This window comes from Plecotus auritus (genome assembly GCF_963455305.1).
Source record: "Plecotus auritus genome assembly, chromosome: 2".
Classification (NCBI taxonomy): Eukaryota; Metazoa; Chordata; class Mammalia; order Chiroptera; family Vespertilionidae; genus Plecotus; species Plecotus auritus.
In genome coordinates, this window is record NC_137771.1 from 16,095,515 (window position 1) to 16,120,922 (window position 25,408).

The window sequence follows — 25,408 nt, forward strand, 5'->3', positions numbered from 1 at the left end:
CTCGGGAAGCCCCTGCCGGGGGTCTCAGAAGTGTCGCTCCCGCGCCCGGCGCCGTCAGCGGAGGGCAAAGTTGTGGCCGCGCGCCGAGAGCCGCGCCGGGCGCTGTCGCCACCTGGCTGATCGGCGTTCGGAGCGCCGCTGACACGCCGGCCTCGCCCCCGAGTCCGTCCTCTCTGGAAACTGCTTCTGAGGCTGAAACTTTGGGCTGAGGGGCTCGGCGTGGGGACGAGGCCTGCGGGCGCCTCTCCGTCGACAGCGGGCACCGCGGACGGCATGTGACGGCTCCAGCTGCGGCCGCAGCGCGGGAAGGCGCGGGCCCGTGGGCTCCGGTCGCTGCGCGGGGGGCTGCGCGGCGGAAGGGGAAGGCTGCGGCGTGCGGCGGCTCTCGCGGGCCCGGGCCCTGGGCCGTGCTGCCTGGCTCGCCCGGGCCCCGCCGAGGCCGTTGCGCCCCCGCCCCGGCGCGGGAAGACTCGCTCCAAACTCCCTGAACTTCCTTCAGAGGCAGTCCCTGACCGGAGACACTCGGGGCCCCCGCCCCAGCGGCGCCCCTCGACGACCGCCGCGGCTGACAAGTGCCTGGACTCGGAGCCCCAGGGCCGGCGGGAGCTGACTGTCGCCAGCCCCGGGCCAGGCCACGATGCTCATGAGGAAAGTGCCCGGCTTCGTCCCGGCCTCCCCGTGGGGGCTGCGGTTGCCGCAGAAGTTCCTTTTCCTTCTCTTCCTCTCAGGCCTTTTCACCCTGTGCTTCGGGGCTCTCTTCCTGCTGCCCAACTCCTCTCGCTTAAAGCGCTTCTTCCTGGCCCCCCGGACCCAGCAGCCAGGCCTGGAGGTGGTGCCCGAAGTCCCTGGGCATCCCCTGGCCGGAGAGCAGGAGTCACCCCCCAATCCGGCCCCCGCCGCGCCAGCCCCTGGGGAGGAGGACCCCAGCAGCCTCGCCAGTCCCCGCCGGAGGAAAGGGTGGACGCGGCGGACCCAGCCCACCAGGCCGCGGGAGGAGGCCACGGCGGCCCGCAGCAGCGCCGGCGGCCGCGCGGAGGCCCCCCAGGAGGGGAGCCTCCCGTTCAGCTTTGACTTCAACGCGTTCCGGAGCCGCCTCCGCCACCCGGTCCTGGGGACCAGGACCCGCGGCAGTGAGGAGCCCCAAAGCCTGGTTCAAACCCAGCGGGAAAAAATCAAGGAGGTAAGGACTCTCCTCGCCCCAAAAGAAAAGACCCTCTTGGGCTTCCATCCACTTCCCCGGCCTTCATTCACGCCTGGTCCCTGGTCTACTCTAGACTCGTCTGGCGCACACTGCACCTCCTCTCCTCTCAAACTTCCCACCTCGATGCCTACCTGCTCACTTCCCCACCGTTGGGTTCCCTTAATAATCCCTACCCCTGGCAAGTGGCAGCTGAACCACTGGACTTCCCCCACCCCCAGTCTCTGGTCTTTCCAGTCCAGGCCCCAGCCCAGGTGGGCTCCACTCCTTCCTATGGAGCTGCTAGTAGAGTTTTGTGCTGTTTCTAGTAAGGCTCTTTAATGGACATCCTATCTGCTTGCAGGAGTCAAGGGCCGTGTTCTTTCTCACTGGAAATCCTGACTTCCCCCAAACGCCTAGGATCTGCTACCTGGAAACCCAGGGTTTGGGGGGCATTTGGTGCCCTGCAAATCTTTTGTAATCTGGCCAGTAACCCACAAACCAGAGTATGATGTGCATTCTTGCTAACTATTGCTGTTGAGCCTTGGAACAGTTGCACATAATTGTATGTGATGCAGGAAGACATGATCAGTAAGATGGTAGTAATGTTACAGACGCTCCAGGATTATTGGCTTAATGAAGCAGTTCTTGGACTTGTTCCCTGTAGGGATTGTACTGGGGAGTGGTTTAGAAGGATCACTTTGATCGGAATCTTAGTTTTACTTTAAGAAGCCAAAAGCAAACGCAGCCTCACCAGGGCTTGAAGACCGTTGCCAAGCTGCCACTGGTACCCAAATAGTCTGCTCTACCACGGTTAGAGCTGCCGGTGGGAGGTTTTTGCCCAGCAATGCATAGGGGACTGCGGTGACACCCCAGGCCACCAGGGGGCCTTGGGCAAGCAGTGGGCCTAGAAAGGAGAGGATGCTCTTTCCCGCGCCCCCCGCCCCTCCCCGCCCCCCAGCGCCCCAGGAACCCAGGAGGAAAGGGCTGCTTCTCTCTGGACTTCTTGGTTTGCGGCAAAGGAGTCAGCAGGTCTGCTGTGATTTCCAGGGGGAGCAGGCAGCCAGGTCAGGACCTGCCTGCTGAGACCTACTCAGCCAGTGGAGAGCCCAGTTGTCCCCCTCTCCTTGTCCAGATTATCCTTCCCAGCGCCCGCCTTTTCCCCACTCCTTGGGTCTGCTGCTACTCAGCTCTTCTGCTCTAAGCCCTGTTTGGAGACTGTCTTAATTAGTATTCGCAGGACATTTTGTGACATCAAGATAGAAAGCCACAAAGATGAGTCCTTGTTGTATGTGTATGTGTGTGTGTGTGCATTCTCACCTTCCAAATTATTGTGGAAATCTCAAAGGTGTGTTAAAGGCTGGGACTTGCAGTAGTTAAGGAGGGGTTAAGAAACTGTTGTGGAATACTCACCTGGACCACACACAGCCCCCTTTCTCAAAGCTGCCTTTGAGTTTCTGCCCTTTCAGACCTCCTCAAGAGGGCAGTAACCCCCAGGGAAATGACATATAAACTGCAAGGATGCAGTTTTTCATGGGGTGTCCAGAGCTGCCAGAGATTTTCAAAAGGATCCCTAGAGGATTAAGTATTAACTACTGTCCTCTTCAGAAGAGGTGTTTTCTGCATTTGTAGCTGGATGTGTGACCCATTTCTGAAAGCCTGGGCTTGGGAGTCATGGTGGCCTGGCTAGTGAGGACTTGGTTCTGCCCCTATATACAAAGACAGCCTCCCTTGCCAGCAGGGGCTGTGGGTGTGACTTGCTGCAGCAGCTGGGGGTGGGTGGGAGTTGGGAGGTGTGGGGACTATGTTTTGCAGGTGGGTGTAAAATAACATGATGGGTGGAGGTCCATGTTGGGTGCCACATGTCTGGATCTTTCTATGTGGCATCTCTGTGTGCCACAGGAGTAGCTGGAGGCCTACTTGCATTTGCCTGAAGTTGATGTTCAATGAGCCCTCTCTTACTATCTTGAAGACCTCAGAATGGAGGGACCTGGACTATATACACTATTATGTTTTGAAGCCTATTGACTCTTCAGACTTCCTGAGTTTGGACTCCCCCGCAGCCCCGACACTTCCAAACACCCTGAATAATGTGGGGCTGAGGTTTTGGTTTAGCTCTTAACCCAGAGTGACCTTGTTCCCTGGTGTCCTGCCTGATGGGGAATGCATATGACTATTGCTGGAGAATGTCTTTATTTCCTCCTCACTTAAATTTCTATCTGTGCCATGCCCAGGGGTGGATCATTTCAGAAAGGTGCCTGTTTTCATAAAAGGTATTGTAGCTTTTCTCTCCGGCTTGTTTATTTCCAGACATGGATTGATTAGACCCCAGGAGCAAAGGGGGAGCTAGCATCAGATAAAAAGGGCTCTGTTCTTATAAGATTAGTGTTGTTGTTTTTTTAAGTGAAAGTACGCATCAAGAGAGTCAGAGAGGTTGATAAATGAGAGTAAATGAAGAGTGGACACTGGGCTCTAGATCGACGAACTATATTTATAAACATTCTGGTTTGAAAGATGGACATGGGCACAAGGTCTGTGCTGATAAGTTGGGTTGGAGCTGCATGCTCTGGTACATGCATCAGGAAACAATCTGTCATGCAAACCAACTATTTCTCCTCCCTTTGAGATTTTGGAACCTTAGAGGAGGCAATGTGGTGTAAAGGGGAGACCCAGAGAATGTGGGGTTTGACAGTTTAGCTCAGCTGTCAGCTGTCTGACTCTGGGCAAGTCACTTCATCTCCTTCCTGGACCTTATTTTTCCTTCTGTAAAATGGGGTGAGGGAGAGGATGATAGGCTGGCCACATACCCTCTTGCTTCCAGACCCAGCCTCCAAGTAGACTACCAGTCTTCTCTCTTAGCAGATGGGCTTTCCCCAGCTCAATATTCAAACATGTCTTAGTTCCATGAAGTCAGGGACAGAAGTGTGTTGCTGTTGATGGTGCTGGTGTTTATGTTGTATCCCTAACACCTAGTCGAGAGTAGACATTTATAGAGTTGATTAAGTTAATTATTCCTATCGCCCATAAATTGAGTTTAGAGGTGAGATTGAACAGTGACAGATCCTCAGCTTGGGATCATGAAGAGTAAAGGGCTGGCGAAAATGTAAAACGGCTTGCTAGCAGTCTTTCCTTTCAGATCTGATGATAATCTAGGAAATTATTGTTAAAATTAGTATAGAGACCTCAGCCATAGATGGGTTTCTGATGAATTTTAAGTTCAACAGACTCTTCTCACTCATGACAAGAATTGGGGGTATATAGCTTGTCAGGGTTACATCCCAATGAAGGGATTCAAACTCTCTTGGCCCCTATTAATGATGATTGGTTGCTGATCTGGGCAGCCTCAGTTGTCCCTTCCAGTGAAGGGGGCTTTTGTTAAAGGGAATTGAGCAGTCTGGGACAGTGAGTATTAGAGTGGGGCTGCCCTTAGTCCTATGAAGAATATGGGTTAAATTTCAGCCTCATTCCCATCTCCTCTACCCTTACACACCGCTGTATGTGGCAGTCCCACCAAGAATGCAGCCTGTGTCACACTATCAACCCCAACCTAAGAGGAAAATCCCTATTAATCACTGTGCCTCAGTTTTCAAGGTAAAACGAGCAGACTGGCATTTAGAGGATCTTATCTCTCCATCACTCTCACCTGTTTACTCTTCTGGTTATGGATCTGCCCAAGCACCTGGAGTAGGGTGTGGGACTGAGTTGGCTCAGATACTTGAATGAGTGGCTACAGAAAAACAATCTATCAACTAACAGTTAAGGTTACTATGGCAGAGGCTGGCCCTTCTTCCTAGGGTTCTTGATTCTGAGTCTCAGAGTAGGGGGCCACAGCCAGATTTGGGGGCTTCTAAAAGACTCGAGATCTTACAGAAGTGCAGTAATTTTCCAAGTCCAAGTTTAACTCGAAGAGAGTGGGGAGGGGGCCGCCATGAGGGAAATCTTTCATGCCTGGATAGCAGGCATCTGCGGGGTGCCCGAGTCGCCCTGGAATGCCTGCAACTTGGCAGGAGTGCCCGGGCTCTTGCCGACCGTGCCTGCTGCGTTAAGCCTCCAGGATATTGCTGGTTATGATTTGTGGCTATGTCTGAGTAAGTCATCTTGGCAAATGATCTTTGCTCCCCATTAATGGGCTGGTTCGTTAGTCATGTGTGGTTTCTCTGTATGTCTGATTTATCACCGCCAGTGTCAGGGACAGGTAGGAAAATTAAAAGGCTTTGTGTTCTTTGTAGCATGTGAATCTGAGCCTGTGAGATGTTAGGATAATTAATATTAGGAACGCCTCAGATTTACATAGCTTTCCTTTGAAGAGCTCTGTTTAAATTGCAAATCCATCAAATGTTGGATGGATCCCTCCCCTGTCCTTCTTCAGTTTTACTCTGGTCCTGCTCTATGATACATTTACTATAGATAGGAAGAGTGGCCTATAATAACTAGAAAGGTCCCTTGGGAGACCCTTGCATCCTAAGCTCATTCACATACCTCATCCTTCCTCCTTAGAGCTGAGTACTACAAGGAAAGCTTAGAACTCGTCCCCGCCAGGTGTATAGCTTAACACCTGCAGGTTGGGTGGATCTCACTTTCATTTTGAGTTGCACCATCACTTGGGGGAGTTAGGAGCAGACATTCCAGGAGCAATTGCTTCTTGGGCCTCAGATCCCTAACTTTCTTTAGTGTTTGGTTTAGAAACGAGTAATACAATGACTTTTAAAAGTCAGCTGCTTATTTCACATTGTAGTTAGCAGGGGGGTAAGAGTATAGATTCCCATGCAGTTTTCAGAGTGACTGATTTACATCCAAGCTCAAGAAATGCCTTTTCTCTAGCTTTCCCTGAAGACTGATCCATTACTCCACCGAAAATAAATATTGTGATAGATATCAGGCATACTTTGCTCAAAGGGACTTACATCTTTTCTCTTATTGAAAAAAATAAATCAGGCGTGCAGATTGGAAGGCCCTGTGTAAGGAAGCTGTTTGGTAATCTAGGTGGGCACCCAGCCTTGTGGTACTGCCTGTGACTGGGGGAAGGTGCCTGCCTCTGCATCCTAAGTTGAGTCTGTGTTAAGGGAGGAGGTGGGAGCTCTCGGAAATTCTCTCCCTACCTTGCTTTCATGGGTCAGGTCAGGAAAGCCTTAGCAAGGAAATGATGGACAGGATTCAGGAGAGTAGTTGCCTCAGGTGAATTCATGGGCATTTATTACATTTCTTTAAAAGAAGGGCCATGCACAGGGCTGGGATGAATGTCATAAACCAAGGATTATTATTATTCCAGTTCTGTACACCTGCAGTCCAAAAAAAAAAAAAAAAACACAACACACACACAAAAACCAAAAAAAAAACCAAACAGGCTCATCAAACAATAAGCCCTGGGTCTTGATTTCCCATTACCCTGGGACCAAGGCCTTATGCACAAGTGTTTGCATAATTTGGGGAAATTTCAGCTTTCTTAGCTCTGTATTTTCATGGCAGGTGATGGTAGGAAACAAACTGGAGACTCCTCAAAGAATTTTGAGGACTCAAAATTCACCCTCACTCAGCTCTGGGGACTAGTTAATAGGCGAGGCAGCATACTTGGTTCTCTCTCTCTTTTTAAAATCCTCACCCGAGGATATTTTTTCCATTGATGTTTAGAGAGAGTGGAAGAGAGAGAGAAAGATGGAAAGAAATACAAGAGCCTTGACTGTGGCCCGGGTGGGGGAAGGGGCCTGCAACTGAGGTACATACCCTTGACTGGAATCAAACCCGGGACCCTTCGGTCCGCAGGTCAACACTCTATGCACTGAGCCAAACCGGCTAGAGCCATACTTGGTCCTTTTAAATGCAGATATCACTGTAAGCCACACTTGCTTTTTGGTGTCTCCATTCCTGGGGAACAGAAGCTACAGAGGTCACATGGCCTCAGTGCGATGGCCCAGTGGAAGGTGTTTCTTCCCCTGAGAAAGCTGTTTTTGAAGATGTGGGTTGAGAGCTCCGCAAACTCAGCAGCAGAACAGCTAGACTACAAGGGGTCTGAGTATGTCTCTTAACTCTGAATTTTCATTAATTAAAGACCAGGCAATTGTCCATCTGTGCAGCACTATTAGTGGTCGCTTTTACCAAAGAAACTTTGACATACTGATTAGTGTCCTCCTTAATAGATAAGCAATATTTATGCTCTTATCTGGAATGTTCTGGGAGTCAGCTGTTCCACAGGTGAAACTTACAGGCAAACAGTTTTCACTCAATAGCAACCATTTTCGCGGACTGAAGAATAGATTTTGCTCCTCTCCATCTCTGTCATGACGCAGTGGTCACATAAAATCCACTGTGCAATACAGCAATGTTCTGTAGGGCCTGATAAGGTGCATAGATAAGACTCTTGGCCTCTCAGTGCCTGTCCCTTGTGTTCTCATCTTTTTTTTTTTTTTTACAACAACCCTGTGATACAGGTACTATTTATTTAAGTATAATTTATATATAGCAAACTGCACAGGTCCTAAATATACAGTTTGGTAAGTTGTTTTTTTAAATATATTTTATTGATTTTTTACAGAGAGGAAGGGAGAGGGATAGAGAATTAGAAACATCGATGAGAGAGAAACATTGATCAGCTGCCTCCTGCACATCCCCTACTGGGGATGTGCCCGCAACCAAGGTACATGCCCTTGACCAGAATCGAACCTGGGACCCTTCAGTCCTCAGGCCAATGCTCTATCCACTGAGCCAAACCGGTTTCGGCAAGTTTGGTAAGTTTTAACAAATACAGAAAGCCATATAAACCACTCCCCTATCAAGATATGGAGCATTTCCACCACCTCAGAAAGTCCCCTCTGCTCCTCCCCAGTCAGTCCCCTATCATCCACCTCCAACCACTGTTTTGATTTGTCACCAGAGATTAGTTTCACTTGTTCTAGAACTCCACTTAAATGGAATAGCACAGTGGTCGGCAAACTCATTAGTCAAGAGAGCGGCAAACTGTGGCTCGTGAGCCGCAGTTTGCCGACCACTGGAATAGCACAATATATGCCTTTTTGTACAAGGCTTCTTCATGCATGTGGGATCAGTACTTTGTTCCTTTTTATTGTGGAGATGTATCCTGTTGTCTAAATATACTACAATTTGTTCATCTGGTGACGTTGGACTTCTTCGTTGTTTCCAGTGTTTGGCTATTATGAATAAGCTGCTATGAACATTGTATGTACAAGTCTGTGTAGGCATGTTTTCCTTTCTTTTGTGTAGATATGTATGTTTATCTTTAAAAGAAACTGGGACACTTTCTCCAATAGTTAGATTATTTTATACTTCCACCAACGTGTGAGGATGTCTTCAGCAACACTAAGTATTGTCCACCTTTTTAAGTTTAGCTATTCTGTGTGATGTGTACTGATATTTCATGGCGATTTTAATTTTTGTTTCCCTGTTAACTATTTATAGTGAACATCTTTTCATGTGTTTTATTTGCCATTTCCGTATCTTCCTTTTATGTGCCTATTAAAATATATTGTCCTTTTTTTGTTAAAAAAAAAAAAAAGAGCTCTGTTTATCATCTTATTGAATTCTAGAAATTCTTTACATATTCTAGATGTTAGTTCTTTGTCAGGTATATATGTATTTGCTCCCCTTCTATGGTTTATCTTTCCATTTTCTTTTTTTAAAAATACATTTTATTGATTTTTTACAGAGAGGAAGGGAGAGGGATAGAGTGTTAGAAACATCGATGAGAGAGAAACATTGATCAGCTGCCTCTTGCACACCTCCTACTGGGGATGTGCCCACAACCAAGGTACATGCCCTTGACCGGAATCGAACCTGGGCCCCTTCAGTCCGCAGGCTGATGCTCTACCACTGAGCCAAACTGGTCAGGGCTATCTTTCCATTTTCTTAATGGTGTCACTCAGAGAGCAGAAGTTTTAAATTTTAATGAAGTCCAATGTCTCAGTATTTTGTATGGTGATTGTTTCTGTGTGTACTTAAAAGAAAATCTTGCCCTGGCCGGTTTGGCTCAGTGGATAGAGTGTTGGCCTGCAGACTGAAGGGTCCCGGGTTCAGTTCCAGTCAAGGGCACATGCCTGGGTTTCGGGCTCGATCCCCAGTAGGGGGCATGCAGGAGGTAGCCGATCCATGATTCTCTCTCATCATGGATGTTTCTATCTTTCTCTCCTTCTCCCTTCCTCTCTGACATCAATAAAATATTTAAAAATAAATAAATAAATAAATAAATAAATAAATAAATAAATAAAAAATAAAAGAAAATCTTTGCCTGCCATAAGGTCATGAAGATTGTCTCTTTTTAATTCTACAAGCTTGATCATATTAGTTTTGACAGTTAGGACTCTCATCTATTTCAAATTAACTTTTCTATATGGTGTGAGGTAGGGGTTGCAGTTCATTATTTTCCACTTAGATGGTCCAGTTGCTTAGCACTGTTTTCTTTTCCCCATTGAATTGCTTTGATGTCCTGCTAGATTAATTGACCATATATACATGTGGTTCTGTTTCAGGACTGTTCTGTTCTGTTGATCTATCTTAATGCCAATTCATACTATTTTCATGCTGGAGCTTTAGTAAGTGTCAAGAACTTAAGGTCATCTGATTCCTCCATCTTTGAAGTTCTTTTTCAAAATAGATTTGGCTATTACATAGGTGCTTTACATTTCTGCATATATTTGAGAACAAGCTAATCAGTTTCTATGAAAATTCCTGTTAGGACTTTGATTGGATTTTCCTTGAATTTATAAATCAATTTGGGAATAATTGATTTCTTAACAGTATTGGGTCCATGAATGTGGTATCTCTATTAATTTAGATTTTCTTAAATTTCTCTGAACAATGTTTTGTAGTTTTTAATGTAGAGGGCTTGAATATCTTTTATGAGCCATATCTCTAAGTATTTTATATTTTTTATGATGTTGTAAATGGTATTCTTTAAATTTTTATTTTTATTTTCTTTTTTTTTTATAAATATATTTTATTGATATTTTACAGAGAGGAAGGGAGAGGGCTAGAGAGCTAGAAACATCGATGAGAGAGAAACATCGATCAGCTGCCTCCTGCACACCTCCCACTGGGGATGTGCCCGCGACCAAGGTACATGCCCTTGCCGGAATCGAACCCGGGACCCTTCAGTCCACAGGCCGACGCTCTATCCATTGAGCCAAACCAGTTTCGGCATAAATTTTTATTTTTCAATTGTTGCTAGTATGTAGAAATACAATAGATTGTTTTGTACATTGACTTTTCATCATGTGACCTCATTGAATTTATTTATTAATTTTTAAACATTTTTAGGATCTTTTATGCATATACTCATGTTGTCTGTGAGTCAAGACAGTTTTACCTTTTCCTTTCCAATGGCTATGCCTTTCATTTATTTTTCTTGCTTCATTGCACTGGCTAGGCCTTCCAGTTCAATATTAAATAGATGTGAGAATTGATATATTTGCCTTGTTCTTGATAGCAAGGGAAAAATGTCTTTCACCACTAAGTATGATGCTAGGTACAGGTTTTGATAGATGCCTTTTATCAGATTGAGGAAGCCCCCTTCTATTCCTAGTTTGCTGAGAGTTTTTATCAGGAATAGGATTGAATTTTTTCAAATGTTTTTTTTCCTGTATTTATGGAGATGATCATCATACGATTTTCTTCTTTAATTCTGTTAATATTGTGATCATATTGGTTTTAACAGAATGTTAAGCCCAACATGCATTTGATTTTCTAGTATTTGATATTTTTTGCTGGATATAGAATTTTCAGTTGACTTTTTTCTTTTTTTACATAAAAGACCCATTGATTTGTAACTTGCATTGTTTCTGATGAGAGGTTAGGATATATTCCCTTGTGTGTAATGTTTTCCCCCTTTCTTTCAATGCTGTTAAGATTTTCTCTTTATTGCCCTACCGGTTTGGCTCAGTGGATAGAGCATCGGCCTGTGGACTGAAGGGTCCCAGGTTCGATTCCGGTCAAGGCATGTACCTTGGTTGCGGGCACATCCCCAGTAGGAGGTGTGCAGGAAGCAGCTGATCGATTTTTCTCTCTCATCGATGTTTCTAACTCTCTATCCCTCTCCCTTCCTCTCTGTAAAAAAATCAATAAAATATATATATATATATAGATTTTCTCTTTATCTTTAATTTTCAATAATTTGACTATGCTGTGCTTAAGTGTGGATATCATTGTTTATCCTTCTTGGGGTTTTTTGAGCTTCTTTGGGTAATATTTTTTTCATCAAGTTTGGAAACATTTTGCCCATATATTTTTTCCCCATAAAGAAGAAATTGCATGATTTTTATTAATATATTAGAGGCCCAGTGCACGAAATTCATGCACAGGTGTGTGTGTGTGTGTGTGTCTCTCAGCCTAGTCTGCACCCTCTCCAATCTGGGACCCCACGATTGGGGGTTGGGGGGGAAGAAGAGATTAAACAAAGATCTTATATGCATATATACATTACCTATGGACACAGACAATAGGGTGGCGAAGGCCTGGGGTGGGGCCAGAACCGGGGCAATGGGGGGGGGGGGGGAAAGAGGGACATCTGTAATAATAAAGATTAAGTACATATATATATATATGTGTGTGTGTGTGTGTGTGTGTGTGTGTGTGTGTGTAGGATCGGGCCTAAACGGGCAGTCGGACATCCCTCTCACAATCCAGGACTGCTGGCTCCCAACTGCTTGCCTGTCTGCCTTCCTGATTGGCCCTAACCACTTCTGCCTGCCAGCCTGATCACCCCCTAACCCAGGGGTGGGCAAACTTTTTGACTCGAGGGCCACAATAGGTTCTTAAACTGGACCAGAGGGCCGGAACAAAAGCATGGATGGAGTGTTTGTGTGAACTAATATAAATTCAAAGTAAAGGAGCGGAGGGGAGAGCAAGAGAACCCTCCGCTCTTTCGGCTCCGCGGGCCGGATAGAACAGCCGAACGGGCCGGATCCGGCCCGCGGGCCGTAGTTTGCCCATGGCTGCCCTAACTACTCCCCTGCCAGCCTGTTTGCCTCTAACTGCCCTCCCCTGCGGGCCTGGTTACCCCTAACTGCCCTCCCCTGTAGGCCTGGTTCCCCCCAACTGCTCTCCCCTGCAGGCCTGGGTCCCCCCCCCAACTGCCCTTCCCTGCAGGCCCAGTTGCCCCCAACTTCCCTCCTCTGCCAGCCTGGTCACCCCTAACTGCCCTCCCTTGCAGGCTTGATCGTCCCCAACTGCCCTCCCTTGCAGGCCTGGTCCCTCCCAACTGCCCTCCCCTGCTGGCCTGATCGCCCACAACTGCCCTCCCTTGCAGACCTGGTTCCTCCCAACTGCCCTTCCCTGCTGGCCATCTTGTGGCAGCCATCTTGTGTCCACATGGGGGCAGCCATCTTGTGTGTTGGAGTGACGGTCAATTTGCATATTGTCCTTTTATTAGATAGGATTCAATTTTCTCACTGTTATTAACAGAATAAACCCAAAGTTTTTAGTATAACAATTATGTCCTTCCATCATTGATTGAGGTTTCTCTTTCATCTTTATCATACACACACACACACACACACACACACACACACACATATATATATATATGTACTTAATCTTTATTATTACAGATGTCCCTCTTTCCCCCCCCCCCCCCCATTGCCCCGGTTCTGGCCCCACCCCAGGCCTTCGCCACCCTATTGTCTGTGTCCATAGGTAATGTATATATGCATATAAGATCTTTGTTTAATCTCTTCTTCCCCCCCAACCCCCGTCCCTCTGAGAATCATCAGTCTGTTCCATTTCCATGCCTCTGATTCTATTTTATTCACCAGTTTATTCTGTTCATTAGATTTCTTAGTTGTTTATTTGGATTTTTAAATTCAATTGTTGATAGGTATATATTTGTCGCTATTTTGTTGTTTATATTTTTGATCTTTTTCTTTTCCTTCTTCATCTTCTTCTTACAGAATACCCTTCAACATTTCATATAATACTGGTTTGGTGGTGATGAACTCCTTTACCTTTTTCTTGTCTGTGAAGCTCTTTATCTGACTTTCAATTCTAAATGATAGCTTTGCTGGGTAGAGTAATCTTGGTTGTAGGTCCTTGCTATTCATCATTTTGACTATTTCTTGTCACTCCCTTCTGGCCTGCATAGTTTTTGTTGAGAAATCAGCTGACAATGGTATAGGCATTCCCTTGCTTTTCTCTTGCTGCTTTTAAGATTCTCTCTTTGTCTTTAGCCCTTGGCATTTTAATTATGATGTGTCTTGATGTGGTCCTCTTTAGGTTCCTCTTGTTTGGGGTTCTCTGTGCTTCCTGTACTAGTAAGTCTATTTCTTTCACCAGGTAGGGGAAGTTTTCTGTCTTTATTTCTTCAAATAGGTTTTCAGTATCTTGCTCTCTATCTTCTGGCATGACCACAATGTGAATGTTGGTATGCTTGAAGTTGTCCCAGAGGCTCCTTACACTATCTTCATATTTTTTATTCTTATTTCTTTTGCTCTTCTGGTTGGGTGTTTTTTTGCTTCCTTATATTTCAAATTGTTGATTTGATTCTCAGAATCCTCTACTCTACTATTGAATCACTGTATATTATTCTTTATTTCAGTCAGTGTATGCTTAATTTATGACTGGTTCTTTTCCATTTTTTTTGGAGGTTTCTAGAAGATTCTTGAATAACCTTATAACTGTGGTTTTGAACTCTATAGCCAGTAGTTTGCTTTCTTCCATTTCTTTCATTTGTGACATGTTTCTTTGTCTCCGCATTTTGGCTGCTTCCCTGTATTTGTTTCTATGTACTGGGTAGAGCTGCTATGTCTCCTTGAGTTGGTAGAGTGGCCTTGTGTAGTAGGTGTTCTTTAGGGCCCAGTGGCTCAACTTCCCCAGTCACCTGAGCTGGGATCTCTAGGTGCACCCCTTTGTGGTCTGTGAGCACAGTTTTGTTGTAGTTGAGACTTGATTGCTTTTGGTGTCACTGGGAGGAATTGACCTCTGGGCCAATTTGCTGTGAAGACCAGCTGTAACTACAGTGGGAGAGCTGCTGTGTAGGAGACATCCCTATGGAGCAGAACTTGCTTCAGTGGGGCTTTGGTGCACACTGAGTCTGCCTTTTGAGTGTGTCTCTTATGGTTGTATAGAGTTGTAATATGCTATGGTCTGACACTGACCACTGGGTATACTGGCTCTTGGGTCTCCAGGGAGGTCCAGAGTCAGCCACTGCCTGGGGCCACCCAGCAGGAGCTACAGAGATCTGCAGATTCTTCCTCTTTGTATTGGGTTTGAAAGTGCCCAGATGAGGCCCAGCTTTGAAGCAAGGCAGGCTGGTGCTGCTGCCGGGTCTTGGGCCTTTTATTGATAGGTCTGGAGCTCCCTGACCCAGCTGCAGCTTGTTTGCCAGATTTTAGCCTGAACAAGGTCAGGCCATTCATATGAAAAAGCTGCTGCACCCAGCTTGGTTGGGGTTGTAAATTGGATGAGGCAGGGTCTTAGGGAATCACCAGGGCGAAGCAAACAGTAATGGTTGCCAGTCAGCCCTGCGACCTGGGAGGTCCCAGCATGGGAACAATGATCCCTGAGAGCACCTCCGTCTGGGAGAAAACTGCCCCGAGTTCCTGCCCTGATGCCAGACAATCCAGTTCCTCCTCTTATGTGTCTGTGTCTTCAAAAGCCTCACCCTGGTGCTGGAGCTCAGAGGAAGTGGGACCTTGTAAGTTCAGTTTGTGGTGCTGGCCTTTTAAGAGGAACAGCGAGGTCTTCAGCAGCCTCTGTGTCACTGAGCCCCAAACAGCACTGGTTTTTACAGCTTGTAGTTACGGGGACTTCTCTTCCCAGCTCTGGGACCCGGGGCTGGGGGTTTGGTGTGGGGCTGGGACACTTGCTCCTCACAGGTGGCCTCTGTAGAGATGGTCTTCCTCCAGATTGAAAAAGCAGCACACGTGGGTGCTGGACCAGCCAATTCCGTGCCTCTGCACCTCCTACCAGTCTCAGTGTGCTTTCTTCTTTACTTATCTAGTTGTAAGACTTCCATTCAGCCAGCTTTCCGGCAGTTCTGGATGATGTTTCTGTATTTTGGTTGTAATTTTGATGTGGTTGTAGGAGGCAGCGAGTACAGGCATTACCTATGCCACCATCTTAGTTGCTCTCCTGCCCATATTTCTTTAATATTTTTTTTACCCCAATCTATCTTTTAGAACTCTAGTTACATATAAGTTAGATTTCCTAATATTTTCCTAGAAGTGACTGAGTCACTATTCATTTTCTTTTCACTCTTTCTTTCTCTCTGTGATTTGGTGTGGATAATTTATATTAACCCACCTTCTAGTTTACTGAACTTTTCTTCTGTAGTGTCCAATCTGTTATTAAGCTCATCCAGTGAATTTTTTATTTCAAGTAATTTTTTTACTTCTAGAATTTTAATTATGACCTTTTCTTTATTGTTTTTCTTCCTCCAATATTCCCTCTCGATTCACTCACTGTTTTCAAAAAGTCTTTGCTGTTTCCAACATCTTTGTCATTATTGGGTCTGTCCCTATTGACCATTTATCTCCTGGTTATTGCTCACATTTTCCTACATGTGCCTACTCAGTTTTTAAATTTTATGACAAACATTGTGAATACTACTTCTTTGAGATTCTAAATTTGTCTGCTTTTAAGTAGTTTTTCTTACCCATTATGCTAGGCTATCAGCTGTCAGTGCTTTCAGCTGCCAGGATACCTGCCTCTTGCTGCTTTATTCTCTGCTCCTCCTATTTTGCTATTTTCTAATCTGCAGTTAGCTAGGAAACCATCAATCTAGCTTGTTAGCATTATGTAAAGTACAAATAAGCAGACTTGAGTAAGTCTCTGTGGACTCCTGAATCAAGTGCAGAACTTTAATGTACATATTTTAGTGTAGTTTAGATATTTAAAGATTCTTATTCATTTTTGGTAATTGGTATTAGATGCATCAAATATACTATTGTGTTGAAACCATGCCCTGAATAGAGACAATAGTTCTCAGAAGGGCTCCTAATTTCTGGTTGATGTCATCTTAAGTTATGTGTGCATATTTTTGCTTTTCTGCTTTTAGATGTTAGAAGAAATATTTGTTGATATTGTGATGTTCCAGCAGCCTCCATTAGTGTGACTTTCCTCTTAGGATTTTTTAACGCGTCTAATATTTTATCTGGCTCTTTGCCTTCAGTCTAATGATGGCACTTTAAAATTTGGTTTGTAAATCCTCACATTAGAAAAAAAGTACTGTTTGAGAAGGCCAAATAGCTGAATTACTGATCAGAAGGAAACTAAATGTACATGGCTAAAGGATTTCCAAGGTGCATCTGTGAGATTTGATCCTTTATTTCCTCTTGTTCAGGAAAGCTCAGAATGAAATAAATGTAGTATCTTTTTGAAAAGGCTACCTTTAATTGCATTTGTCTCATTGGGGTATGTGGGAGTTGAAAAAAAGTTATGTCTCTTACTTAAGATCCTTCTCCTCATTTGCATTCCTAGAATGTGCCTCTCAGAGGTTAAACCTACATTTTACCAAGTAAATGCTGGTTTCCTGGGAAGACATTTTGGCATCTTTTTGTTTTTCTGTACTTGTGTTCTTGACCTAAATTAGCAAGTCTTCCTCTTTTCCAACTCTTCCCGAAGACATTCTTCATGTCTTGTCCATGTCATACCTGACAGAGTTCGGTGTAGTCTTGATTTTTAATTATAAGACTCATGGGAAAAGAAGACTTTAGTGTCTTGCTTTCAGAACTGGATCTTTTAGAGAACAGCCTATCAAATACAAGCAGGTTTGCTACTTTAGATTATAAGGAAACCCTCTATAAGAAAGGTTCATGTATTGACAGAAAAATAGAAGCTCGGTCTAGAAACTTCTAGCAGTTTCAGATACAGGCCTTCCCAGGTGTATAATATTATGTAAGGGACTTCACATTACTGTCTCTCAAAGGTGGTCTTGTGTAATAGCCTCCCTATTATCATTCTAGGAGGTCTATGTCTAATTATCCATCTTTAAGTAGCGAAGAATGGTACCTGAGTGGCAAGAGTCCAGATGGGACTGAGGGAGACAAGCAATGTTAGACATTTCCTGTGATTAGGCTGGATTAGATTGAAGCATAATAAGATTTTCTGTGCTCTGAGTAAAGTGCTCTTAAACTTGACACCAATGGGAGCAGAATTCCAGTTTGTCAGCCGTGGAATTTGAAGTCTTCTTGCATGTTAGAAAAAGGGTTTCGGGCTCTCTGGCCTCTGTATCACCCACTGTCTTTTAAATCCCCAGGAGAATCTCTAGGGGGCCTGCTTTGGAGGGAGTGGGGCCTGGGCTGGGCTGATGCCCACGCCCGCATAGACAAACCAGATCAGTAATTGCTCCAGTGTGTGGTATTCTTAGTAGAGCCCTAGGTTCCCGTTAAGAATTTAGCTGATCCCCACAACAGCCTCTGGCCTACAGGGCACGTACTGTAATTCCATTTTATAGCGAACGTAACGAAGACCTTGAAAAGGAAGTGACCAGCTCCAGGCCCTGCCGGTTTAAATTGTGATGCACTGACTTAAACCTCTTCTCCTGATGCTTAGGTTGACCTTCTTTCTCTTACATCATCTGAAAGCTAATGAGTGATAATTAGAGGAAGAGTTCACTTTGGGATGGAATAAAGTTTCAATTGTCGTAGTCTTGGTAGATATTCAAAAGAACTGGTCTCATTAATCTTTAGAACAGGGATTTTGATCTTCATTGCAATCTGGAACCCACTAGGAGATCTTGGTAAATACTGAGGCCCCAGTTCCTCCCCCCAGAGAGTCTGATTTAATTGGTCTGGGGTAAAACCTAAGCATTAGAATTTTTAAAACCTTCTGAGATGGTTCTATCATGCACCATGCTTTAGACCAGCCTTGGGCAAACTACGGCCCGTGGGCCGGATCCGGCTGTTCTATCGATTCTCTTGCTCTCCCCTCCGCTTCTTTACTTTGAATTTATATTATTTCACACAAACACTCCATCTATGCTTTTGTTCCGGCCCTCTGGTCCAGTTTAAGAACCCATTGTGGCCCTCGAGTCAAAAAGTTTGCCCTCCCCTGCTTTAGACTCATCTATGTCAGTTCTGTCTTCACCTGGGCTATATCTCCTTTCTGGCTAGGTTTCCCTTTTACTTATTTATGGAAGAGGTTGGACATTTTCTATATTTATTAAGACCTCAACCAGGATTGGGAAGAAAAAAATGAGCTGGGGAAAAGACTCCATTAAAATTGAGTTTTCTAGAGTTAAGAGCACATGCTATTAACATGATCAACAAAAGCCATGAATTTATTAAAACTGTAAGAAAAATACTGAAAACAACCACTAAGTGAACCCCAGTTATACACTGAAAGCTATATGAGCTGAAGGAACAGCAAAGACATCTCTGGCTTTAAGGCATTTTATAGTGTAAGATTGTCGTGTGTCTGAATCACTTCCCACCACATACAGATGTATAGAGGGAGAAAAACATGGGTTAGCTGCATAAATATTTGCCTGTTCCACCTAAATCTCTGTTGGGGAAGCAGGTGGGGCATAAACATCTGAAATGAAAGTAGGTGCTTGCCCAGAAGTAGATTTCCCAAAAGGCCGTCACCCTCCCTCCTGTGGCTGCTGCCTCTGCCGCATTCTGGCTAACAGAGCAGCCTTTTCACATTGCTGCTTGGGCCTTAAAATCGAATAACAGCTGCTCAGGAAAAAGGAGATATTGAAGGAGTAGAAGAGCCAAACCCAGTCCCCGGTGTTCAGATTCACAGCAGCTGCAATCATATCTTCTCCACCTTGCCAGGAGCCGCATGTGACTTAACCTGAGAATTGCTGTCCTGGGTTGATCAGATCAAATCTATCCTGGCCACTTCTGGGGGAAGCTGCAGAAGGTGAGAGTACACTGTATGTGAGTGTGAGTGTCCTCCCCGCAGTTTAGTGATGGTCCCCTGGAGAGCTGTTTCCATGTAAGAAACCTTTGAATTCTCAACCAGTGCCAAGTTGCAATCTTTCTTCAATCTGTCCCCGCTACTTCTAGCAAATTCTTTGGCTGATGTGGACTATAGAACAAGTCCTTTTTATCCTAAACTTATTTCATTCCAGCTTACAGGGGGTGGGCATTTAGAACTAATGGAGAGTCAGACTTCAGAGAAGAAATTTCCTTCTGTCGTTCAATCTTATGTTTGAGTGAGGCGCTGGCTGCGGGAAGCAGTGACGAGGATGGAGCCTGGCAGATGGCTGTAGCTGCGGCTTCCTGCAGGCCTGTGTGGGGAGATGATTGTTTGTATGTTGGTTTTCATTTATGTGTTGGTCTTATTTTCATCTTCCTGAGGTACCCAGATGCTATGGTGATAGATTGGTTGGAAACGACTCATTTGTCAGGGTTCCATGGGGGACGTGGCTTTCCTTCCTGTGTGCAGTGGAGTCTAAAATGTTTAATTAGATGCTAAGGCATTTCTGCAAGGGTCCATTTCTGCCAGTTCTCCCAGGTGGATGCCAGTCCTTAGGTTGGAGAGGGTTTGGGGCTTTTCTGAGCCCAACTTTCTCTCCCCTCATTTCTGTCTTGATATAATCCTCACCTACCTCCTTTTAGCTGCTGGGGTTTTGTTCTCTATCCTTTTTGTTCTAGGAACTGCCTTCATGTGACTGCCAGAATTTGCAGAGCTGATGCGTGTTAGAAATCTAGTTGTCAAACAGGTTCAAACCAGACTTTATGAAATAATGTAGTTGAACGATATGTAGTGAGAGGAATATTAACAACCTGCTGCTTACCTGTCTCGTCCCAGTTCAACTTTTCCAGAGAATTTACCTTGCTCTGACTGCGTGCCAGGCAGTGCCCTGGAGGCTGAGGATGCAGAGATGAGGCGTCTGCCCTTAGTGAGAGCAACAACGTGTACACTCTGTGACACCATGAAGGTGCCAAAACAAAGGAGTGAACAAAGGGCTGGGGAGTCATGTCAACTTGGTGTGAGCTTCGGGGAAAGGATGGCATTTCAGGCAAATGTGGAGAGTAGTGGGGCACTGGGCTTGCAAAAAAAAGGAGCTCCATGTGCTGGGTCTGGGGAGGTGTCATAGGATGGGTGTGGGAGGGGAAGTTTGAAATGGCTAAGGTTTCCACCTGGGGTAGATGGAGACATCGGGAATTGGGAACCGGGAGAAATCCAGGGAAGGGGACAAGAGTTGAATTCTAGACAAGAAAAAAATGATGCGCTTGCAAAATCTAGGTGGTTGGAAATGTGGGTGTGGGATTGATGGGGTGCTGGCCCGGGAGATGCAGATTTAAAAGTTGTCATATGGTGTGCCGGGGGTTGAGGCTTGAGCACAAAGCTATCTAAGGAAAACCTGGACTGAAAGGCACAGAGGCCACAGCCTTTAAGACAAGGGAGAGTTAGGTGGCAGGGGGACCAAGAGAGCTGTGCCCACTCACCTTGTCCTTTCACCAGCTGCTCTGTCACACCTGGTTGCCCATGGAGCCCAGTGAGCAGTTCTCAGCCTCATGCAAGCTTGCACCCAGTGCTTCTCCTGGGCTGCCCTTAGGTTCCACTCCTCCCCACCAGCTCCCAGCTCCAGATTCTTTAGCTTCCCCTCCCTGCTGGCATCAGGGACAGAGGGTCTCTCTCCCCTTAGTTTCCTGATGGAATATCAGGGCTCACCATCAGACCTCTGCTAAGGAGAGCTGGGTCCTCTGAGCTGTCTGTTCTGACTTCTGACCAAGAGCCCAGGAGCCAGCCTGGTGTGTGACTTCTCCTGGCTGACGCTGAGTGAGCTCAGCCTTGTAGCTCACTTCCTCCTTGCCCAACAGACACGCAGAGCCGTCCTCCAGCTCCTTTCAGGACGTGGGATGTGTGCATTCCCGGGCCACTTGCTGAAGATTCACAAGCCAGCTCCTCCATCAGTGAAAGAGGGGGCTACCTGTGGTGGGAGAAGGCATAGTTTAATCTTCATTGCTGTTGAGGAAAGGAAGAAATTGTGGAATGGTGAGGATGCACGTTGTCTTTTCCTAATGACCACAGCGCAGGCAGTGGCCACATAGATACCACCATGTCCTTCTCGGGTTGTGGCCGGAACCCTCCACTCAAATGGGCAGATTTTTTGAAACCAAGCCCCTGAACATCGAAGGAAGGGTCATTTGGCAGAGTCCCCTGCTGAAACTGCCATCTAAGGAGTGTCTAAGTGGCATTCTCACCCTGGCCATCCTCCCGGATTTTCTCCTGCCCTCACCTGAGAAGCCACCTGCTTCCTGGCTCCATCCTGGGATCAGAAACGGACTCCTCAGCTGGGCTGTGTGTCTAGAAGAAATCCAGAAAGCTCTGGTGCCAAAGCAGCCCCATCTGTGGCAACCAGGTAGTCCTAGCCTTTTCTGTCTTGCCCAAACCATTCCGGCTTTTGCTGTAGCGGTCTGAGCATCCTGAAGTCTGAATGTTTAAGTGTGCTCGTCCTCTGAGTAATTGGTGAAAGGCTGAGGGCTGGTCAGTTCTGGTTTATTGTGAAAGAACTGAGAATCATGTGGTGCTTTTCTACCCTGTGGTCACTGTGATTCCAGCGACAGCCTGTGTTGGGTTTGCTAGCCTCCTTGAAGGGGTGCTGAGAGTTAAAATGAGTTCCTGTTCCTTCATCCATGCCCATCCTCACCCAGTCTTTTTGTTGGCAGAAGATCTTGTTGCAGTCCCCAGCTTTGTTGAAAAGTGTTTGACTTCCTGATGCTGTACACACTTGCTTCCCGCTCTGGGACCGAACTTTCTGTCCTCAGTACTCTTCTCCAGTTCTGGAGCTCCCGAGACTCCACAATCTCACGGGAGTTAAGGCTGCAGAGCCTGCTGTGTGACGTGGTAACCTTTTAAAAACAATATGTCATTCTAACCACTTAAAAGTGTACAATTCAATAGCAATAAGGATATTCATGATGACGTGTGACCATCACCACTGTTTGGTTCCCAAACATTCTCATCACTCCCAACAGAAACCCTATAACCATTGAGCACCACTCCATCCCGACCCCCCAGCCCCTGGCAACCACTATTTTGCTTTCTGTCTCTATGGGTTTTTCTAATTCTGAATATTTTACATTTATAAATGGAACCATATACTATGTAGCCTTATAACGCCTTCAGGGTTCATTTCATGATGTAGCATGTGTCAGTTTCATTTGTTTTTATGCCTCAATCATGTTACATTGTTTCTCCATTCACCTGTTGATGGACATTTGGGATACTTCTACCTTTTGGCTATTTTGAGTAATGCTGCTATGAACATTCATATATACTTTTTTGGGTGGATATATGTTTTCAGTTCTTTGAGTACATACCTAGGAGTGGACTTGTTGGGTCACATGGTAATTCTGTGTTTAACTTATTGAGGAACTACCCAACTTCCACAATGGCTGCTCCATCTTCCAATCTCATCAGCAGCCTCAAGGGCAGTGGTGACTTTTGGAGCCAAGTGTGTCAGCCCCACTGGCATAAGCCAAAATGGTTATCTGGGGTGAGCCTCAGTGTAGGGTAGCTGGGACCAGTGAGCAATGAGCAAGGAGGGAACACAGGGCCTGGGGAGCTCTGTTCGAGCTCAGGACCCAGCCCGCAGGGATGGTTGAACCTCTCCAGTTTGGTGGGAGAGTGTGAAGTGTAGGGGCAGGTGACTTGACTAGTTTAAGGGACATATGGTGGGCTTCGGAGGGCTGATCCAGGTGGTGCCTATTGTGTGAGGTGTTAGACCCTGAGCCCGAGATGGTGGCAGAGTGGCCTCACCCTAGGGAAGACTGGTTACCAGTAGAAAGAGCAGGCAGGTCCAAGCCCCGGCCACAGAGGAGGCTGATGGGGGTTGGGGAGAAGGAGCGCTGCGATGGAGGGTGGGGCTACTTCCTTGGGCTCCAGTATGGAGGTGCCATGTCTTACTGTAAAGCAACGCCCCTCTCCTGAGGCCAAGACAACTGCCCAGAATCTGGGGTTAGGTTCTGAATTGGCATGTGATTGTAATCTGAGCATGTATGGTCAAAACTGTCTTTGAAGATCTCTCATTGCCAGGATCCAGGCCTTTGGAGGCTCAAAATTGTAGCTTTTTGTGTTTGCTTTTCAGGGGTAGTTTCTTCCTGGAGCAGAGGAAGCCAAGGTCTTGTTTGAGTGGGAAAACGGTAACAGGGAGACTAAAGAGATCGAGTGGCAGATAGGTAGGATTGATTGTGTGTGAGTTAAATGTATACATAATGTGACTCCTCCGTCCTTCTCTCTGTTGTACTGATGGCTTGAGACCTAGGGTAGGTGCGGGGCTGGGGAAGACCAGAAGGGCTGACATCAGAAGCTCTGGGGCTGTGGCACGTGCTGCAGGGATGTCCTCTCACCCTGTATCATATCACTCATGGGGAGATGGAGTCAGGCCATAATAAACCCACAGCACGGTTGAGGTGGGTCCCTTCACCGGAACCAGCCTCTGGGAGCCCAGCCTGCATCTGGCAGAGGCCTCTGGGGGCAGGTGAGCCAAGTCAGTGCCACCTCCTTTGCAGTGTTACAGTTTTACAGCATTACAATTTAATAGTGATGCGTCTACATTCACTGCCTCCTTGGAGCATCTGGTAATCAGGAAGCATATTCCCAGTTTACAGATTGTGGCTTAGAAAAAGAGTGGCTTTCACAGTTCCATGATGAGGAAGCGACAGAACTAGCATACACACCTGGGACTTCTGACTCTAGATTCAGCATTCTTTTTATTGTGTTCCACTTCCTGGGGAAGCTGTCTGATGTTGGTGCTAATCTTTTCCTACGTTCTCTTTGTTGGAACAGATGAGAGTCTTGGGGTCATGAGGTGCTAAGAACCCGGGGAAGGATCAGGGTCATGTCTGATTCTTACACAGGTGGCTTTTGCTCTACCTGGGCTCCGGTCAGACGTGAGATGGAACTGCTTTCTCTGGCTCTGCCAAAGCCACCTTGACTCCCCCCCTTCACCCCCGCCCCCATCCTTTCCCCCATTTGTCTGTGTCCCTTTCTGGGCAGCAGCCTCCCAAAGAGACAGATCTTATATAAAGTTGGCTGATATTTTGGGATCGAGCCTTGGTTCTGATGAGGCAGAGTTAGCATCTCCTGCGGCAGCCCCAGCTTTCAGCAAATGGTAAACGCTACTTGAGGGCAACATTCAATTATGAAAATCTATTTCTCTTGCCACATTCAAAAAGTCTCCTAATGTGCCTTTGTGCACACACAAATTTAGTGACACATCACTAAATGTGTATGTGGTTGCCATGGAAATGTCTCTCTTCTAACATGGCATTCCAAAAGCAAAGAGGAGGGAAGTTTTCTTTGTAAAGAGAAGCAGAGCAGAACTTGGCTAATTGTCATCGCACTAATCCCCAAACTGTCACTCTTCCCTGACTACCTGTCTCCTACTTCCTGTCAACAGTGGAAGCCAAATCAGCCTGCTGCTGTGCTTCCTTAGGAATTTAACAAGCGTTGTTATAACTTTTATGCCAGGCACGTACCAGGAAGGACCCCAGAACTCACGATTTGAGTTTTCACCTGACTTAGTGCACCGTCCTGGACCGCCTGGCACTTGAGTCTTATACACACTCGAGTCTCCGAAGAACTCTTGGCACCAGGTCTTCTGAAGATGCTTTGTGTTTTCCACCAGAGACTCTGAGCCTCAGTTTTAGTCTTTGTGACAAATGCATGGTATGATGGCGTACACAGCGTGCTAATAGTCAGGCACTTTTTGAATGTCAGAAACCCCAGACATGGTCCTGGTAGTGGTGTGAATCCGCAGAGGGTGGGAAAGACGAAAGGCCTCAGTCTGACGAATGCCTTCTGTCTCTCTGGCCCATGCTCACCCCGTTTTCACCTCTGCCCTATTGACTGTCTTGACTGAGCTTCTCTTGGGCAAAGAAGTCCTTGCATTTCTGGATTTTACCAGCACCTTCTGGGGGATCCTTGGTCCATATTGGCTGATCCTATGCCTAGGTCATTGGGCTGTACCAGCTTCCCCAGTCTTGGAGCTAGGTAGCTGTTTTTTGTGGTTCTGAAGTTCAAGTTGATGGGTCGTTTTGCTACTATAGTTCACCAGTGGCGAGCTCTGAGGCAGAAACCTTAGCATCTGGCCCTGAATACCTGCCCTGGGAACCTGTCATTTCTAGTCTCAGTGGCTCTGCATTTCTCTGCAGGCCCCTTTGGCCTGTGAGATGCCCCTGTCATTTCATAGTCAAGAGATGGTTTGGGAGCTTCAGAGGCCAGTTCGTCTAGGTGCATGTTTCTGTCCCTGGAGTACAACACATGGGTGGCTTCTAGGCTGGAGTGTCCCAGCGCCCTGGACTCCCTGCCTACCAAGGGGACTTTTGTGGT

The 25,408-nt window shown here is 46.2% G+C and overlaps 1 protein-coding gene across 1 annotated transcript in view; it reads left to right on the forward strand.

The window, feature by feature from the left end:
- Positions 1 to 496: 496 nt before the first annotated feature.
- Positions 497 to 25,408, forward strand: part of MAN1C1 (mannosidase alpha class 1C member 1) — a 130,785-nt gene continuing 105,873 nt past the window's right edge. The window contains exon 1 of the mRNA XM_080657850.1: positions 497 to 1,180. Coding sequence (XP_080513976.1) covers positions 638 to 1,180 — 543 coding nt within the window. The 5' untranslated portion in view covers positions 497 to 637. The remainder of the gene's footprint in view (positions 1,181 to 25,408) is intronic.